A 20,240-nucleotide genomic window follows, 5' to 3' on the forward strand; every position below is an offset into this window, starting at 1 on the left:
CTCGTCCTGGGTTCTCCAGTTTCACCGTTGAGAAACATCAACATAGTAACCCGGGAAAGGAGGCTTCAGCGAAGCGGCTGTGAACATTATTTTAAAAGGAATCTCACCGCTAATTTGGCTATGTCGTTTTCCGAGAAAAGTCCGTAACATTGAATGTATTTCTCAACAAAAAGTTGAAAGTTTAGTTGCTGTTTCGCCTCGATAACATAGGTTAGCTAATGTTAGCCGGCTAACGCTAACGTTAGCAAACAGAGGGTTTAGCAAAAGTGAAACAGAATTCAAAAGAAGTTTGGAGTTTATCATGATATGGACATTGGTGTAGATGTGGGCATCTAAACACACCGAGTCGTTATCTTACAGGTACGTGGTAAATGTCATGTCAAAGAGTTGCTAAGCTAAGTTCCTTGCATCTAGCAATAAGAACTACCGAGTTGGCAGCGGCACCGACTATTCCCTGGCCTTCATACATGCCAGAATAAGACAAGTCAGCTGTTCTAAAGCGTTGTAACTGTCTGTGTGTCTTTTAAACAAAAAACTTAATTAAAACATACAAAAATACTAAAACGTAACGTCAAACAATCTCAATATATCCGTTAATGTACACTTAATCTTTTTGAAGCTAGTTATTTTTGTCTTTTTGAAAGAATGAATAATTCCTGGACGTCACATTTTATGCTTCCCGTTCATTTTCTGGTGTATGCTTTTAGGCCAGGTTGTGCTAGAAGGGACATTTGTGGTTTTGCATTGCAGTGTTAGATGTCTCTTCATGGGTGTTCACCCAAATGTTTTCTCAAGGAGCCACAACGTCACTTAGCAAACATTGTACTTCTGTTAGATGTTATTGAACCTGTTAGGGCGTATGAAGTCAGGGAGGCGAGTTCCTTTGTAGTGGCTTTGTAAATCAACAAGGCTAAATGAAAGTAGGAAGAAAATATTACTTTTCTATAGATTTACTAATCCTCTAAGTGAGGGTTTATTAGTTTGTTATTCCCCAGTGCTTTGCCATTAAGTTATATTTTAGTTGTAAAAGCTCACTGTGTGATAAAACAGCATTGTGACTTCAATTTAAATACTTTAAAGGTGTCTGTTTCTTTGGGTTTAGGGTGTCATGGATGAAAATGTCTAGGTATGGCAGCTAGTTATTGTTGGTGAAATACTAGAGCAAGACAGTTTGAAGAACTCATATTTCTGTTAATTTTATTAATTTTCTCTTTCTTATTCATCTAAACAAATGATTGAATCAAATTCACCTACTGCTACTCTGCACCTTTTAGTCAAAACATTTTAGAGATATTTAGATACATTTTGAACAAATCAATTTCCTGTCTTGAAATGTCATCAAACAAAGAGTCTGTGGCTGTAATTCACACATGACAATCAGCTAGAAGTAGATTAAATAAAAGCAGAGCATATGTTAAAGAGGCTTTACTTTCCCTAATCTGTAGTAGAGAACATATTTTTTTCCTTTATAAATCTGTGAAGGATTTAGACATTTCTGTAATTTGTTCATCCTCTTGGCAACCAATAAATGCTTGACTGGTCAGCGTCACTCATACAGAACTGTTTAGGTAAGAAATTCAAACTCTGTAACCATGGATAAAACATTAGCATGATTCCATCAACAACCGCTTTAGAGAGCTGGTTCTGGGGCTGTCTTTTGGCTTCAGTGGTGTTGCTTTAGTTTCCAGACAAGTGTTTTATAATGCTGGCATGTGCAGATTTCAGTCAGCTCTTTTTTAATTTATTTTTTTTTTACAAAAGGAAGTTCATGCTAGCTTATTTAGAACGTCAAGGGAGGCAACCACGGTTAGTTTTTCACTTTGCGTTTACCTATTTAACGTTTAATTTTCAGCACGGTCCTTTTAACGGCATTTATTTTTTTTTCTTTTTAGACTGTTTAGATTTGATCTCTCTGATTTACATTATGAAAATGAAACTAACTTGTTACCTGGTTTATTAGGCAGTATGAAGTCTGCTGTGTGTCATCTTGATTTAAAGTGTAATTAAATTTATCAGCAAATGACTAAACGGAGACAGCAAAGTTGGTTGGAAAAATATTTCTTTCTGTTTCCGTCACCCTCATCATGATTGTGTCTTAAGTAAAATGCACAACTCACACAACGTTTTTTTTTTTGTTTGTTTTGTTTTAACAACTCTTAGCATGAGACAAGTACTATAGTTGGTCCAGACATGTGACTTCATAGTTACAGGTGCTTTCAGTAAACATAACTTTGCTGAGGTGTTAGATGAGCTTCCCACCCAGGAAAGTTCTGTAGTTAAGGGCACAGCGGCATTTTTCTGTTGGTATATAAGTGACTTTTGTTTCACAGCATACTTCCTCAAAGTTTTTATAAAGTTATTATTTTTATTACATTTATTTACTTTAAAAATGTCTGGCATTGACTTATGCTGTTGCTCATTTTTCTCAACTCTTGCCTCAAATGGCTTTTTTTGCTTTAGTTTTTGCATTTAAATATTTTATGTAATGTTTTCCTTTTACACTGTATTTAAATGTCATCTACCCGATTTGTACTTTTATGTTTTTTATAGTTGTAAAGTTACACTTTTCCCAGGTTTTAATACATTTTACGGTCTTTGGCTGCAGGTGAATGGGAGAGATGAGGAGCTGCAGGAGGACTGAAGCATCTCTTAAAAGCTCTGCTCAGCTGTTAACTGGTCACAGTATTAACACAGGTGTGTAGAAAATCGCTGCTCAGGTGTTTTGAATCCTTGAAATGCTTAATGTTTTAATTTAAAAATATTACTGTAAATGTTATTTTTTACCCAAACAGTAAAATTCTGGTCAAATTTAAATCTGATTTGTAAATGTTGATTTTCTTTTTGATTTACAAGAGCTGACAGCTGCTTGGAAAAGTTTGGCTCAGTCCAAAGCTGCTGTAAGTAAATCTAGGAATTTTATTTTGTAATTATTATTATTTTTTTTTTTTACAATGTTCAGAAACTGTTGTCATTTAACAGTCATGGGCTCGACACACGGGAGGCGACATCGCCTCTCCATTCATTTTCAATGAGACATGCGCGACAAAGCGATAATCACGGGTCTCTCTCCTACCAAGCGAAACGCGAAAAACGTGCATGTGAAATTTTGCGCTCGTGCACGTGTCGTGCATAGGCGACCCAGCGACGCGATCCCAGAAAGTTGAAACATTTTCAACTTTTCATTGCTGTCGCTCGGACGAGGACCAATCAACGGAGGTTTCATTCACTGACCAATGAGTGGACAGGATGCTCCGTACACCTCCGAGCAAACATGGATGAGAAATTGATAATTATTATGTTTTATATAGTAAAATCAGAAGTAAGATTTCACATAACTCTAGCAGCACCTTGTGAAACATCATATCTACCACTTTTTTAACTCTGAACTGCTTAAATAACCTTAATTCCTTCCATCGTGACACGGCCAAACAAAGCAACGGAAGTTTCAATTTCGCCATGGAACAGACGGCTTTGCCGCTGGCCGCTGCCGCTGCCGCGGGTCGCCTCCCGTGTGTCTGGTAATAAAAGTGACAGCGACAAATTTCGCTGATCACGGTCATTTGTTGCCTCCCGTGTGTCGAGCCCCTAATGGTGAAATAAAATCAATATTTCTGTAACATATTCTTAAAAGCCTGACATGTAATATGCAGCTGCGACACATAGAAAACCATTTAGAAGCCACCCCAAGAACAGGGGTTGTTCTGGACTCCGTTGAGGACTGCCTCAAGGAAAAATCTTCCAGCACAACCTGCAGAAGAGGTGAATCACTCTACAAATTTGAACACACAATTAAAGGTTCGGTAATGAAGGATTATCTGTCCTGATCTGAAAACTGTCACTCTTATATTGGGATTATTAAAATGACCTGTATTACTACTATAGATGGCCACGTTGATGCCTCTTCAAAAGTCAGAGGTGGAAATCAACAGAGTCCAGCAAAAAGCAGCTCACGCAGCCCCTTGAGAAATACCACCCAGGACAGCAATGTACGGAAGAACAGCAGCGTGGAGTTCAGGGAACCGCTGGCATCTTACAGGTACATGGTTTTAGTCACATTTGCACAGGCACTTAACTATGCTTAGATGAAATAAATTATTGTGAATTTTTGCTGGTTTGTGCTGGTTTAACGTCATCTGTATGCTGCTGAATGGTTGTCTTGGCTGCATGTGAGTAACTGTTCCGTCAGGCGCTCTGTTGCAGCAACTTAAATAGCAAAACTCTGGTTTTAACTGCAGCATTGTTTGAGAAAGAAGTTCAGATGACCTAATTTATTAAAACTAAAGTTTAAATAGTAAAAAAATGGATATGTGGCAAACATGGTCAGCCAGTTGTATTAAGGTGAGTTTTTACTGAACAAGCAGGTTTATATAGTTCAAGATTAGGAAACTGTTGCACAGAATCAGTGGTTGGTTTTGCTCTAGTCAAAGAGAAACTGGAAAAATAACTGCTCGTTGTTATGATTAGTAAACAACCCTGCTGAGATGGATGGTTCTCGAACATTGAAGCAAAAGACCAGGCATGTTTATCTGGTTTTCTTTCAGACTGAATGTGTAATCACATTCACAAGTTTTTTTTAATGTAAATGTAAGTTGAATCAAAAATTAAACCGATGTAATACAGCATTTAGAATTGTTCCTGCAACATTTTTGGGAAACTGCTTTGACATTAGTTGGGGGTTAGACACCAAACATTCAGAGACATGACCTTGGGTTGAAACTAATCTCTATGAGAACTGACACGTCTGTGTTTTACTAACAGTCTCTTAAGGTTTTATGGATCCATTAACCTAGATGGTAGAATTATTTGATTATAGTTTATTATTTACAAATATGTATGCTTGCAGAGTCCACATCACATTTGTTTTTCTTTGCATAATTAAAATTTGCCGTTTTGTCGGTGAGGTTATTGAAAGATTTGCAACATCTTAGGTTATAGATTCTAAAATCTTCATTTGATCAGTTTTGGATATTTTCAATATTCTTGTCGGTAAAACATTTTCTGTTTTTCTGTTGACTGTGGCCGTTCCGAAGTCTGTACCTTAGTAAATTCACTGAGCAGTAAATTAAGAGTAAATCTTTTTCCTCTTCTTGATCCCATGTAATCGGGTTCAGGGAGGCCACCCCTCCTTCACATGCCCTCTCTCAGCTGGAAGCCTACAATCTGCAGTCTGTGACAGGGTCTTCATACACATCCTCTCCGCCTCACTCAGATCGTCTGCCCAGCCAGCTGCTTTACCAGAGAGAGGCCGGGAACAACCAAATCGACAGAGACCTGGACAGTACTCACTCCTCTGCACTGGAGTATGATGAGGTTCGCTATCTCAATGGCCAGTCAGCTCTGGACATCCTAAAAACAGAGGAAAACGCTCGCAAATCACAACTCGTTATGGATGAGTCAAGCCCATGCATAGGACCTACTCCGGGCTCTTCCCGCCGGGGGGAAAGTACGCCTTCTACCAGTCCTGGCTCTGCCTCCCAACGGTTGGAAAACCTAAAGCGACATCAGCCAGATGGTAAATTGGAGAAGCTCAAAGAGCGCATCAGAAGGCAAAGAAAACATCTAGAGGAGGCAGCTGAGAGGGAAAAACAGCAGGGTCAAGTTGAAAAGCCCATAGCTGCAGCTGTGGAGACTGACAGCGCCGGTATGAGCACCATGCCTATAGTCAAGATCCGTAAAGTAGCAGCTGCACCACCAGCACCCATTTACAAAGGTAATTTGTCTCAAGTAAATTCCTCATGCTTAAACCTCTTGTAATGTGGTTGATATTAAATGTGCAATGATGGGTGTTTTTAGGAACGCTAATTTGGGCTGAATTATTAGAAACAGTCACTCTCTAAACTTTGTTCTCATCCACAGGCTTCAACAGGGCTGAGACAAAAATACAGACACCTGATGGAAAAGTCTGGAGTGAACAGGATTTCCAAAACCTAAGCAGAGACATATCCCGTCATTTTCCTGGTAACTATGCAGTAGGATACTCATTCTCTTTCTTTTGTACGTTCATTCTGTGAATTTTGTCAACTTGCCTTGCTTTGTTCTTTTAAAACACAGAAAAAAGGGTTGTTCTTTACCTTGTTCTGCTAACGTTTCGGCTAGTTAAAGTAGCCATCTTCAGATCTGTGCCAATGTTGGTGGCATCACTTCCTTCTCCGTTTATCTGCGGGCAGCAGAGGACGGTGTCACCCTCTGCTGTCAACGCCCTCCTCATCGATGGCACAGTGCCATGCGTAATCTAATGTGTAGACCCCATCATCTCTGTGGTTGTGTCCACGTCTCCTTATTTGTACTTCTTCTTTAATCCATCTTTTAAATTTCTGTTGTTGGATGTTTATGATCCTTGTTCTGTCCCAGTCCATTATGTGATTCTCCCTTGTGCACCGTTCTGTTACGGCTGATTTCTTTATTGTACTTTCTGCTTCTTGTTTAGCTGCTCTTGTTTGTCTTTGGTTTGTTTCCATGCCACACTCCTTTCTGTGTTCTATTGTTCGTGTGTTGAATTGGCGTCTGGTTTCCCCCGTGCGTGTTTTATTTCAGAGTTTGCATCGTATTTTGTAAATGACTCCACATTAGGGCTGGGCGATATCATGGCCCAAAATCAATATCACGATATATTGAGGATTTCACCTCGATAACGATAACTGGACGATAACTACAGGTATGCGCAGAAACAAAAGTTGTTCACGAGATGGAGCTGTCACATGTATTACGTTGAGTCACATTTTTACGTGACTCAAGGTGGTTCAGCTTCTTAAAGGGACGTGAACGCTGCCAACCTACACACATCTTTTCATTTTTGTATCAAATTTATTGACATGGAAAAAATGATCTCAATAAGAGTCAGAAATTTAAATAACGATCCATTTTCGATTTATTGCCCAACCCTGTTCCACATTGTTGTCCTGCTGATATCTTGTCCTTTGGGTGTACTAGTCTTTTTCTAACTGTTGTGTATGGTTTTGTTGGTGTGCTTATGTTGTGTTTTTTCATTGTTGCTATAATTATTATTTTCTTCTATACCTTTGATGTAAGGAAGAGTTATCACTGGTTTTGGTTCTTGTTTTTCTGGATTTCTGGTTTCTTTGTTTTGGCTGTTCTTTTCTTTCTGTTGTTGTTTGTTGTTTTCCTTAGTTTATTGCCCATGTCGGGTATCCACAGTTCTTTAAAACGTTTTGTATACGTTGGTCCTCCTGTTTACAGTCCCGTTCTTCTGTTATTATGTTCGCTGGGTGGTATAACGTGTGCTATATATATTGGTTTCCTGTATGCGTTTATAATCAGGGTCCCGCTGCTCTGTCTAGTTATTTTCATGTCCAAAACAACCCCATTTTTGTGTTTTAAAAGAACCAAGCAAGACATTCTCTTTCTGCTCTGGATTCTCTTTCAAGTTCAGAAGTTACAGATCATACTTTGTGTTTTTATTGAAGCTTGCAGTAGAAGAGTTTATGTGCTGAGTCCTAAAGTGCTTAGACAAGTTTGGATCTTTCTGTGTCAGAAATGCATAGATTTAATTACATAGCAACTGTTGCATTGTTCCATGTGTGTACCATTATTTATTTGTTCTTCTGTGTGGGTTACTTTATGCATTTTTTTACGTTTAGAAAGCAGCAGGTCAAAGCATCAGCAGCTAAAAGAACAAAGAACAGAAAGGTCCACTGAGAGGAGGCCACCCAAACTCATCAGGAAGGTCCACAAACTTCCTACTGCCTCAGATGTGAATGCTAAACCAGGTATAACAATCTTTTTCATGTGAAGGCCAATCTTAAAGCTGAAACAGGAAAAAATTGAATATGGTGCAAAAGTTGATTGATTTCAGTAATTCAACTTAACAGGGGAAATTAATATGAGACAGACTCATTAGCTCCAAAGCCAGATATTTCAAGCCATTATTTGTTATTATAATTTATTTAAATTATAATTGGAATGATTATGGCTTACAGCTTATGAAAACCCCACATTTAAAATTTCTATTAAAATATTGTTAAAAGGTAAAATTGTTTAGACTCAGTGTCTCTCACCAGCTAATGAATCCAAAACTCCTGCAAAGGGTTCCTGAGCCTTTAGACGGTCTCTCAGTCTAAGAAGAATTATTGAAATTAATTGACTTATGCACCATATTCTCATTTTGTAAGGCAGCGTTATTTGTATAGCACATTTCCATTAGCAAGAGCAAAAATATTAAAATTAACATGACAACACAATTAAAATACAAGAGCAGTTACAGTGCAGAAGATGCAGGCCATTCAAAGGCTGGTGAATACATGAAAGTTTTTAATCTTGATTTAAAAGTGGAGCACATTTGAGGTAATAAAGAAGTTGATTCCTAGCCTGGCCAGCCAGACTCTCTGTTTAATTCTGCACAGAGACTGAGTCTGGTGACTCTCAGCAAAGAGCACCATGAAGGTGTGGCCAGTGGAAGTGGGATCCAGAGGTTTTGTAGCTGGTTCCATAATGAGGCTTTTGAAGGAAGTAGGAATCAGAGGCCAGGCCCAAAGGAGGGCAATCAAAGAGCTTGCCACTGCAGCGGAACAGAGCAGTCACTGGCTGTGGCTGAAACGAAGGGATGCAATTTGGACTGCCAAATGATGACGTGGTGCTTCCGAGTGACACACACCTGTGTCTGATCAACCAGGGGTGGGCCAACCCCAGCAGAGGGTGTATTGTGATAAGTGGCCGAAACACCCAATGAGGTCGGGGCACACAACTGAAGAAGTGTTGCGCCGGTTTCACCACAAAATCTATGACAAAGCTCACTCCACTGAGTTTTCATTCAATTGTTGTGTTGAAAGGGATCTTAAACAACTAGTCCTAGGAAAATTCTTGATTGACATCCTTTGTATCTAAGTTTTTAGGTTGGTGTATGACTCGATCCATATCTTGGCCTAATAAAAACTGTTTGCATTTATGCTAATCATCATATAATTCCATCTGTATTTGAGTCCCAAGTTTTATCATTCACTTCAAACAATGGATTTAAGAGTCTCAAGTCATGTGCCTGGTTTTATAAACAGCCAGTGATCACATCAGCCCTGAAGAGTTGCAGGAATGTTTGTAGAGACATATTGTCTGAACAAAACCACTGTTGTATGAGTAGAAAGGGTTGGACTTCCCGCAGGCACAAGTTGGTCTTAAGTCTTACTGTTTGCACTTCACACCCTAAAGCTCCATCCCGAGGGTATAATTGCAAAAGGTCTCTGAAGAAAATGGATGACATTACAGGTTGTGTGGCTAGCATGGTAATACTATGCATTAGACATCCTGCAGCAATGACTTGGGTATTGAAATTTTTAAAATGTATCAAGATTTTTTAAAATTGTTTCCTGCCTTCCTTCATATACGGACCTGCAAACGCTACTTTAACCAGAGATAATGTTCTGCATTAGTCAATGTTAAAACTCTAATCTCATAAGAAATGTCTAGTATGCGTGACATGCTGGTTGTAACCAATAAGTGACACACTGACACTCACACAAGAGAATCACAGCCACATACTTCTGAAACCTGTCTGTAGCAGGACTCAGAACAACAGAAGAAAACCAAATACATGAACAAAATTATTAAAGACAATGTTGTTTTATATTTATAACAAGGAAAACCAATCAACATTTTATTATGACTTTTTGTGCAATTAAATGTTTGTTGAATCTGGAAGAGCATACTAGTTCAGTCCGTCTCTAAAACTATTTCGATCTTTAGTTTTAGTGGCTGATCTTTTGGCAGTCTCTGCTGTTTCCTCCGATCACACAGGAATGCACATAATTTCACCAGAGTAGCATGTTTTGCATTAGACTCCTACAGTGGCTCCACACTTACTTATCTCACAGATAAACGCTGTTTGAATGTCTGTAAAGTATCCACAATAATTTATGATTCTCCTGCAGTCAACAAACATGCTGCTGTGTGCAGCCATGTCCAGAGCCTATAAGTAAATAATGTAACCGTTTATGAAAATGTTCTGAAACTGTACTTGCATTCCATGCTTTCGTTCTTTTTTAAACACAGAAACAGTTTTGTTTACCTGTTTTGTAGCTACAGTTTCGCAGACGGCTGCCGGCTTCTTCAGGCTGACGCTGATGGTGGCGCGTCACTTCCTTCTCCGTTTATCTGTGGGCAGCAGAGGACGTTGTCGCCCTCTACTGCCCGCTCTCCCCTCTCCGACGATGCAGTCCCATGCGTGGTCCAGCGTGTAAACTCCGTCGTCCCAGGACTGCATCGTCGGAGAGGGGAGAGCGGGCAGTAGAGGGCAACAACGTCCTCTGCTGCCCGCAGATAAACGGAGAAGGAAGTGACGCACCACCATCAGCGTCAGCCTGATGAAGCCGGCAGCCGTCGGCGAAACTGTAGCTACAAAACAGGTAAACAAAACTGTTTCTGTGTTTAAAAAAGAACGAAAGCATGGAATTAGAACCACGACACAGTAAGAACACACCTAAGATGTACTTGCATTGCTGTTTGTGAGCACTTGATAGATTTGCACCATTGATTGTTTGTCCTGCAGGTTTTTGTTGTTGTTGAGCCTGAATAGTTGGAATGCAGAACTCACCACTTCCTTTAATGTTTGCCTTACTTATATTAAAATATATAATCAGTAAATTCAGAACAGTGTCAGTTAAACAATCCAAGTTTGTAAAGAGGAGTTACCTCGTTAAGGAAAGCAGGGGTTTACATTGAAACTTGTGTGCTGTCTCAACTCTGACCAGTCCCTGTTTCATGTTGGCACAGAGCTAAAAATAACTTGTGGACCGGTTCACTTGGCTTATCCGCTCTGCATAAACAGCTGTTTGTTTTCTTGATGTACAACTTTATTTCCAGGAACTCCTGAGCTCTCACAATGAAACATGCTCAAAATATTTTTGAATATAAATCACGGCTTTTGCTTTGAGTCATTGTGCTAGTCGGGTGCAAAACATAGAGAGAAATTCTTCTGCCTTGTGTCACACAGCAGATTCAGAGTCATAGAAAACACTTCTGTATGCTGTTTAAAAGTTATTTTTCTGGTTATTTCTGTTCTAAATTTGATATGTTTGCCATTTAAAATCTTTTAAAACTAATTCTCTTAGGTGTGTCTTTATACCTGCACAAGTAATAACACATGCAATGAGGCTTTCTAGTAGCACCTTCTAAGAAATATGCCTTGTGTCTTTTGTAGTAACTGGTGCAGCATCATGGCGAGAGGGCCAAAAGCTGATAAAGACAGTTCTGGGTCCAGGTCCCAAGCTACCCAGAGAGGAGCACAGTTCCCTTCCAGCTGGCAGACGGACACAGACAGGTGGGGTTTATGAACATGAACTCTCACCCCTCCATACATACCAGTACATGATGTTCTGTCATGAGACACTTTTTGAAGTGGTTAGTAGGAAGTGTTAGAATGTCAACAGTATCTCTTCTCTGGCCCTTTCATGTTCCTCGTGCCTAAATATGTGTCGTTCTTAATTTTTCTTTTGTGATATTTCTACTTGTGTACACTTAATTGCTCATGCTGGTTGGTAAACAGATCTTTAAACTGTGTGGCTCCAGGTTTTGATCCATTTCTGGGTTTATCTCAGTAACTAGAAGGCATTTTTCATGCATCTATTTCACGACACCAGCAGTTAATTAAGGTGGCCCATAACACCTCTTAAACCTACGGACACTGACCTGAACAGCCTGTGTGGTATTCTAAGTTGACGTTAAAAAAAGTAACTTTCTGAATTTGTAAGACTTTTAAAATATTGTGTAGCTTAGACACTTCTAAAGTTAAACATACTAACTAGATGCATTTGCCTTTTGATACTTATTCTACTTATTTGATACTTAATACTTTACTGTTGGGGGCAGCAGTAACTCAACAGGTTGAGCGGGTTGTCCAGTAATCGGAAGTTTGCAGGTTTGATCCCGGCTCCGGACAGAGAATTCTGCTGTTGTGTCCTTGGGCAAGACACTTAACCCACCTTGCCTGCTGGTGGTGGTCGGAGGAACCGGTGGCGCCTGTGCTCGGCAACCTCGCCTCTGTCAGTGCGCCCCAGGGCAGCTGTGGCTACATCGTAGCTCATCATCACCATCAGTGTGTGAATGTGTGTGTGAATGGATGAATGATACACTGTAGTGTAAAGCGCTTTGGAGTCCATACTCAGAGGTGCTATACAAGTGCGGGTCATTTATCATTTACCAGTGGCACCAGTGTTTTGCCTCTGTCACTGTGCCCCAGGGCAGCTGTGGCTACATCGTAGCTCATCCCCACTAGCGTGTGAATGTGTGTGTGAATGGGTAAATGACTGATTGTGTTGTGAAGCGCCTTGGGGGGTTGTAGCACCCTAAGAAGGCACTATACAAATGCAGGCCATTTTACCATTTACTTGAAACTCGGGTGACTTAGTTAAAAACTAGAGGAATTGATTTATTCTGTTTCCTTTTAAAAAAAAGCCTGATATAACAAATCTGCAAACAAGCTAGGTTTTTGAGCCCGAACAGTCAGTTTTGGGACTCTGGTAGTTTGTCCTAAAGTTCAAGGCTGTTTCTCTGATGTTGTTGAGCCACAAACCTCACACCAGTGGTGTTCTGTTGCTAAATGTGGCAGTATGTAAACCCAGGGAAGTGCAGGTGTGCGGTGGTTCGGTGAGACCAACAACTCAGTGGTTGCTTTCAATTTGAAACGTGTTATTGGCAGAGGTCTTTAGACAAATGCGAGGAAACCATTTTAATTGTTTTTTTTTAATTTCCATAATATATTTATAGCTATTCTATGATATGTTGAGAGGCATGAAAAAAATGTTTTAAGCTAATTAGTTTTTCAAATTTGCCATTGCAGCTTTAATCCCGGACCAAATTAATGTTGTCTCACTGGCAAAACTACATTAAAGACTTCTGAATGTTGTAGTAGCTATTGAAGGTCTGAATGTAGTCAACACCATCAACCAAAGTATTTTAAAGAAACAGTCTTTTTCTGCTCCTCCAAAGTTATAATGGAAGGGAAACCTTCGTCTTTGTGATACACACATAATGAATAACTCCCTCAGCCGCACTTGCCTGCGTCTGCTCAGGGCCATCGCTGACCTGAACAAATAGATTGACTCCCTTTTTAGGTTGGGTGCACAATAATACACTAATTGATTTCCATACTGTCCCAAATGCATGCAACAAAATTCAGTGAGGCTTTCCTACAGGCATGCTTGGAAAAAAAGAGAAACCCGTCTGGATTAGACGGTACATTGCAATCTTCGATTTGGCCTAGATTAAAGTGGGTTTAGCAAACCCTCCAACAAGCTTATTTTTTCTTCACTGGGTCTGTGCTGCAGTTTTATATTTTTATTATTCTGGTTATTTATGGATGTAACCAGGTTTTATTTTTACCTGTTATGAGAGTTTGTAGAAATATCTTTATCTGATTTACACAAAGCAAAAACTGCAATGACTTGTAAATACTTAGCATTTGCAGTTTAATAATTCAAAAATGTTTTCATCTGTATGCATCCATCATTAAATTATTTACTACCGACGGACACTTCTAATGTTCCGTTTTTCTGAAAATATTCTCCAGCTTCCAGACACCACTCTGACCCGCACTCAGAACCAAACAGACGCTCTCGCCCGAACAGCACAGAGAGACCTCGTAGTGGATCTCAAGAGCGACCCAGTAATCACTCCACGAACACGTACTTGCCCTTGTCTTCAGCTCAGGACAAGGTGCCACTGAGGGTTAGCTCAGACCTGTTGTCATCAGACATCCAGGGAATACTTGATGACCTGCAGCTGGATTGCCAAGCAGCTGAGGAGGAAGGGAGGGCCCGTAAAAGTTCCCGGGGTGGGAGTGCTGGAAGGAGAGGGAGAGCGGGTTCAGGTTCCCAAACAAGGATGCCTGTCTCTGCTTGGGGACCTACTAGAGCAGCAAACATCTCTTCACGAGGTTGCCGTAGTGCCAGCCCAACTGCACACCATGCTGATAACGAGATCAAAGGGCAGAAGAAACGACACTACGATGCAGATGCGGTTCGTCAGTACCTCGCACGACAACAAGAGGAAAGGAAGAGACGTCAGGCAGAGGAGAAGAGAGCAATGAAGGAAGAAGCCGAAAAGAGAAACCAGAGACTGCAGGAGCTCTACAAGAAGCAACGAGAAGTTGCTAAAACGGTACCCTCATTCACTGAGGCGCTTGTGGCTCCTGTTCAAAAACGACTCCAGGAGACTTACAACAAACTGCTGCTGGAGGATGCCCAACTGGGCGAGGAGGCCACACAGCATGCTGCACGTTGCAGTCAGACGGTATTGTACACACTAAACATGCTCATCCTATTCAAATACTTAAGTCCTATTTGAATAATAACGTTACTTGAATACAGAGATTATAGGAATAAAATGTTACATTGATTGTTAACATTAGTTTTCTTCCCCCGCAGAGACCAGTGTATCAGCCTTCAGGAGAGTCAGACAAAGAGAACAAAAGACTGGAGGTCCCCCAGAGCCCCTCAAGCAGTGACAAGTCTTTAAATGATCTAATGCCACCTCAGTTATCAAGGTAATTGTATGCTTAAAAAATGAAGGAAACCTTTTTATTTTACCTTCACTCAACAGAATAACGAGCCCCCACTTTTAGATGTACTGACACAAATCACACTCCGCATCATGGATGTTATTTATTCAATACCACAATGATCTTTGATATTGTGCTTATTATCTGATGCATAGTTTACATGGAGGTGGTCACGCAAATGTCTGTTAAAAAGCAGAACTGCTTGCTTTTTAAGCATGAGCACAAACAAAATGAACCACATTCACAAACATCAGATAAAAAAAAAACAGATCCATTTATTTAATATATCACAGCCTGCAAGTAGGTATCTTACTAGTTTTAGTTTTCAGGAGCGACACCAGCTGTTAAAGAGGAGAACTGCAGCCATAAAACTGCAACAAACATTGTTTTTAGCACGGCTGATGACATAAATACAGGAAAGTTTGCTTCACCCTAATCCTGTAGAGAAACATTCGTGAACAAAGTGTGTTGTAGGGAATGTGGGTTGAACACAGTGAAGCTGAAAAGGAGTGACTAATGTGACACTGTAACGATGGCAGAGAAGTTAAGTGGCCATCTCATTGCCAAAGGGTTGCAGGATCGACTCCCGCTCAGTCGTTATGTCCTTCGGCAAGACACTTAATGGCTCTAAGGTGTTTTGACATAATTTTCTAAGATTGTTTTTTTGTTTCAAGTTCTCACCACAGCAAAATACTTCACTGTTAATATTTTTTCAAAACAGTGCAACTGGTGTTTTTGCAGCAGCATGTGAATGTCATGAGTTTATATTTTCCCATTTGTAAACAGCTATGAAACACTCTTTGTTAACAGTTAACTAATTTTTATTGTTCACATTTATAAAAAAGGGCATTTTGCTGCTGATCATTACTGAGTCATCTCTACCCTGTCAGTTTTAAAAAATATACATTATCATTACATTTTTGTTCTTTTTGGGTTATCGTGTGACAGGTATTTTGTGATTGATAACATTATTCTTCTGTTTTTCATGACATAATTTTTATCTTTGTACCATCTTTTGCAGGGATGATATGGATGTAGGAGATGACTCTTTGTTTCGTGCAGATCCTCCAAATCCACCTGATGGACCCATAGCTGGCCCCAGCTGCGTTACCCCTTCCAATGAACACCTGTTTTCTCAGCTTTTGAGGCTGGAGGCTGCAGTGGTTGCTAGCAATATTAAGTACACTGAACGGCCTGCCACAGCCCCTTTCAAAAGGTCACAGACCAAAATGTCCAGAATTGAAGCCTTAAAGGCCACAGCTATGTCCCTCTCCAACCGCATTGAGAAAGAGGCGCTGAAGTTTGCTGGACAGGCTATCAACTATGGTGCAGTGACTTCAGCGGATGTTGATTCTGTCCTGGCTTCTAGAACTCCAAATGCTCATCGGTTCTGGGCAGAAACAAATACTCCGCCCACAAGAAATGATGACATGTCTTTTAGGATGCATAGTTCATATAACAGCACAGCTCTTCCAGGAGCAGGCAACATCCATGAACTTAGAGGAAAGGCTCACACTGGGTTCACTAATCCACATGCAATATCTGCTGGTGTAACTGGGCCGACCTATAATGGTTTCACTCAAGAAAGGAATAGGATAGTGGGTAGTTTGGAAATGAACGAGAGAACAGAGAAAGAAGCACTGAGGACAAAAGCTCACAAGGAAGACACTCGGGCTGATCTCCACGATTCGAGTGCTGGTTCCATCAGTGAGGGTCCGCTTCTGAGTGAAGGTAGTTTTTCCGAGGATGAGGGGAGCCCTCGCAATAATCTACCGAAGCAAGATCACCTAGAGGCAGTGGGCTATTTGGGAAGTCAACGAAAAGAAAAGCAGCGACTGTTTGAGTTCCAGAGGGAGGCAGCAAAGTGCCCGGCCCTGAGCCCCCCGTTTTTACAACACGACAGCAGCAGGGCACCCTGGGAGGAGCTGAACAAAGGAAGCCCCTTGAGTGTAATCAACATTTTTACTAGAAATGCCCATGGCCATGTTAAAGGTAAATTCACACGTAACAAGTGATATTTGTTGCTCGTTTCTCTCTTCATAAACATAAACATTTGTCAGATTTTTATAAATAGTAGTCCCCTATTGACTCAAATAGCTACACAGAATGTTGCTGGTTTCTACTGAAAGTCATGATAAAAAAGTTAATATCTTTAAAATTTTCCATCTTCCAGTGAATGAAAGAAATTCTCAGAGGAATTCTCCACCTGCCAGTTCTTTACACTCTGGAGCCAGCCCAGGAAGTGCAGTGATCTATGAAGATGATTTTGTTTCATCACATAGCAGCAAAGTCAGTGAACACAGAGGCTCCAGTTCACCAAGGTAAGATATGTTATGACCACTGGGTGTCACTCATGTCACACAGGTAAAACAAAAAATGTGTTCAAAGTGTTTATATACATATATACATATATTCTGCATGTAGTTATCCTTTTTGCTTTTTTTACTTGGAAAGTGACTTATGAGCTTGTGAGATGATTGTTTAAAGACTATAGGAGTCATTCATTCTCAACATTTATCTTTTAATCATTTCAGTCAATCGCAGCATCTTTCCCCTGGCTCGACACCTAACTCCTCACCTCTTTCCAGACAGTCTGGCAGAAGAAAAGGTGACCATAACTTATTTTGCACGATGTTGTGCTTTGACTATGAATTGCAAATTGGTGTTCTGTAGAAAGTAGTTCAGACATTTTGCAGATGAGGACAATTGTAATTAATCTATATCAAATGTAAAAAATGTTAAATTCCATATTTAACAAAACAATTCTTCTTTTTCTCTACAGGAACCATATCAGACCAGAGTGATACAACTCTTGTTGAAGAGCAGAGGAATTCTTGCTCTCCTCCTTCAGAAGACCCATCATCAGACTACAGGAAGAGGGAAACGGGCAAAAGCTCTAGTCACACCCAGGACAAAAGTATAAACTCTAATGACACTTCAGGAGAAACATCAGGACATTCTCCTCAAAGGTAATGACCCCCAAGTGGAGTACATTTGTTATTCACTTTGATAGTGCTAGGCCAGGTCTAAAAATTAGGAAATATTTTTCTTGCTTTGTCCTTCTGAGCATTTTTCTAACTGAATGACTGAATTATATACCGTATTTTCCAGACTATTAGTCACACTTTTTTTCATAGTCTGGCTGGTCCTGCGACTTATACTCCGGAGCGACTTATATACCAAATCATGTTAGTCATTTTCACCTATAACTGCTAGATGCAGCTGTAGGCCTTTGTATTGGTAAGTGTGACACCTGTTCCACTAAAAATTCAGCATTTAAACAATAGCTTACAATCAAGAAAGACTAAAGAATAGAAACGCCCCCGAAAAGAAAAGCATATTCTGCAGATTACAAGCTCCAAGTAGTGAAATATGCAACAAAAAACTGTAATCGAGCAGCTGAAAGAAATTTTGGAGTGAGCGAGAAACTTGTGAGGGACTAGCAAAAAGCGGAGGTCACCCTTATTGCAATGGGAAAAAAAACTAATCGTGGGCTAAAAGCTAGCTGGCCACAGCTAGAGGAACAAGTTCGCAAATGGGTGCTTGAACAGCGGGCTGCTGGGAGAGGCTCATCAGCAGTGCAACTACGTCTCCACGCCCAGGTGGTTGCCAAGGCGATGAATATCAGCGACTTTGCGGGAGGTCCTTGGTGTTACCGCTTCATGCAACGCAACCAGCTCTCTATCAGAGCACGGACATCGGTGTCCCAAAAACTGCCAGCAGACTTCCAAGCCAAGGTTGATGGTTTCCACGAGTTTGTTGAAAGGCAAACAACCGAACTCAGCATGGCACCGGATCATATTATTAATATGGACGAGGCTCCCCTCAGATTTGACATCCCCATGGGCCGAAGTGTTGCAGAAAAAGTGAATATTGTGACAACTGGTATTGAGAAATCACACTTCACCGTGGTGCTGGCATGTTGTGGAGATGGATCAAAATTACCCCTGACGGTCATTTTCAAATGTAAAACCATGCTAAACATCAACTCCCCCTCAGTTGTTTTGGCTGTGAATGAGAAAGGGTGGATGGATCAAGAAATGATGAACTTTTGGCTCACAAAGTGAGCGTCCAAATGGTTTCTTCAGAACACGCAAAGCCCTGTTCATGATGGACAGCATGCGAGCGCACATCACGCCACAGTTCAAAGATAAATTAAAAGCTGTCAACTCCATACCTGCCATCATCCCTGGAGATTTAACTAAAGTTCTCCAGCCACTTGACATCTCAGTGAACCGGAGCTTTAAGGCAGTCTTGCGCAACCTGTGGGAACAGTGGATGATTGATGGAGAGCACAGCTTCACGGCAACCGGGAGGATGCGCCATCCAACTTTCCTGGAAGTCATTGGATAATCAACAAAGCATGGGCATCAGTGACAACCGAGACCATCCTGTCGGGGTTCAGGAAGGCCGGAATAATTGGAACTGGGACTGATGCAGAGTCTGATGACAGTCATGCAGAGGAAGAGGTGCTTCGTCGTCCTCCTCCAGAGTTGGCCGTGTTGTTCAGAAGTGACACAGAGGAGGAAGAATTTGATGGATTTTAGTGGTTTGGAGTGAGATGGAGAGTTTGGTAAGCTTGTTATATTTTGTATGCTACAGTTATCTGAACAAATGTTAATATGTCACACGCAATTCAGTTTGTTGTTTATTCCTTGTGCAGCTGGATAACAAATGTCGCATCAGCATACCGCCAATGCAACAGCTGGTTGTTTATTCTGTTATTGTTACCGGTACTTGTCTTGCGATGTGAAATGCTTGGTCACAGATTTTTTTAAGAAAAATACTAAAATGTCCCCCCAAAATGCGACAGTGCAACTTATGTGTTTTTTTCTTCTTCATTATACGTTTTATGGCTTTTGCGACTTGTACTCCGGAGCGACTTATAGTCCGGAAAATACGGTACCTTTTAAGCAGAAGTACCATTGTTTTCATTCCTCTGATATTTCGCACTTCCTGGTTTTATTCATTACAAACACCTCTTGTCATCTTGTCTATCATACGTTATTTCTACTGAAGTCATCTGTGATTATATGTATCTTTAGTTTTCTATATTAAATTGATTCATTACATCTGATGAATTATGAATTCATTGTAAACCAAAAAGTGCTGCTAGCCATAGGGTTTAGGCAAAAAGGCCCAAATTTTGCTATTTGTTGCTGGGAGACTGGGTTATATTATTTTTGTGGTTACAAGTTTCTTGTCTTATTGAAGCTTTTTAACATCCAGATCAGGTAGTAGAAAGATTTATACTTTTAATTAAAAAGTATTTTCTTAAGCTAAAATGAACTTCTTTAATAATCCAAGTGGTTTCAGCCTCTGCATAGTTTTCTCTTACAGTGGGTATAGAAAAGAATCACCTACTTTGAAAGATTTTCATTTTGCTTCCTTTGTATCCTTAAATGACGACAAAAACAAAATATATTTTACGAATTTTACTTATCCAATGCAACCTATAATATCAAACTGAAAAAAATCACAATTACAGTTCAGAAAAATATTCAAGAAATAGTGAGAATAAAATATCACATAGTTAGTTTCATCTCATCTAACCATGAGGCCATTTTCCATTTGGCATCAGATTTTTCAAGGTACATTTCAACAAAAATGAAACCAGCTTTAATGTGGCCTTTCTTGAGAATTGGATATTTCCTTATGACTTTTCTAAACAAGCCACATCCGTGGAGCGCTTGTGAAATTGTTGTCACATGGGCAGAATGACAAGTCCTTTAAGTCC

The 20,240-nt window shown here is 40.3% G+C and overlaps 1 protein-coding gene across 3 annotated transcripts in view; it reads left to right on the top strand.

Annotated features, from left to right (window-relative positions):
* Positions 1–20,240, top strand: part of cep350 (centrosomal protein 350) — a 49,042-nt gene continuing 28,802 nt past the window's right edge. The window contains exons 1-15 of one of the 3 annotated variants that reach the window (XM_015971319.3): positions 1–360; positions 2,606–2,694; positions 2,854–2,897; positions 3,651–3,759; positions 3,883–4,036; positions 5,112–5,710; positions 5,857–5,958; positions 7,599–7,727; positions 11,147–11,266; positions 13,514–14,235; positions 14,370–14,488; positions 15,525–16,495; positions 16,677–16,824; positions 17,038–17,111; positions 17,286–17,472. In XM_015971319.3, the coding sequence (XP_015826805.3) occupies positions 2,610–2,694; positions 2,854–2,897; positions 3,651–3,759; positions 3,883–4,036; positions 5,112–5,710; positions 5,857–5,958; positions 7,599–7,727; positions 11,147–11,266; positions 13,514–14,235; positions 14,370–14,488; positions 15,525–16,495; positions 16,677–16,824; positions 17,038–17,111; positions 17,286–17,472 (3,563 nt within the window). In that variant the 5' untranslated portion in view covers positions 1–360; positions 2,606–2,609. The remainder of the gene's footprint in view (positions 361–2,605; positions 2,695–2,853; positions 2,898–3,650; positions 3,760–3,882; positions 4,037–5,111; positions 5,711–5,856; positions 5,959–7,598; positions 7,728–11,146; positions 11,267–13,513; positions 14,236–14,369; positions 14,489–15,524; positions 16,496–16,676; positions 16,825–17,037; positions 17,112–17,285; positions 17,473–20,240) is intronic. The other 2 variants (XM_054752371.2, XM_015971320.3) reach the window with 2 other exon arrangements.

The sequence above is a fragment of the Nothobranchius furzeri genome, chromosome 8, assembly GCF_043380555.1.
Source record: "Nothobranchius furzeri strain GRZ-AD chromosome 8, NfurGRZ-RIMD1, whole genome shotgun sequence".
Lineage (NCBI taxonomy): Eukaryota > Metazoa > Chordata > Actinopteri > Cyprinodontiformes > Nothobranchiidae > Nothobranchius > Nothobranchius furzeri.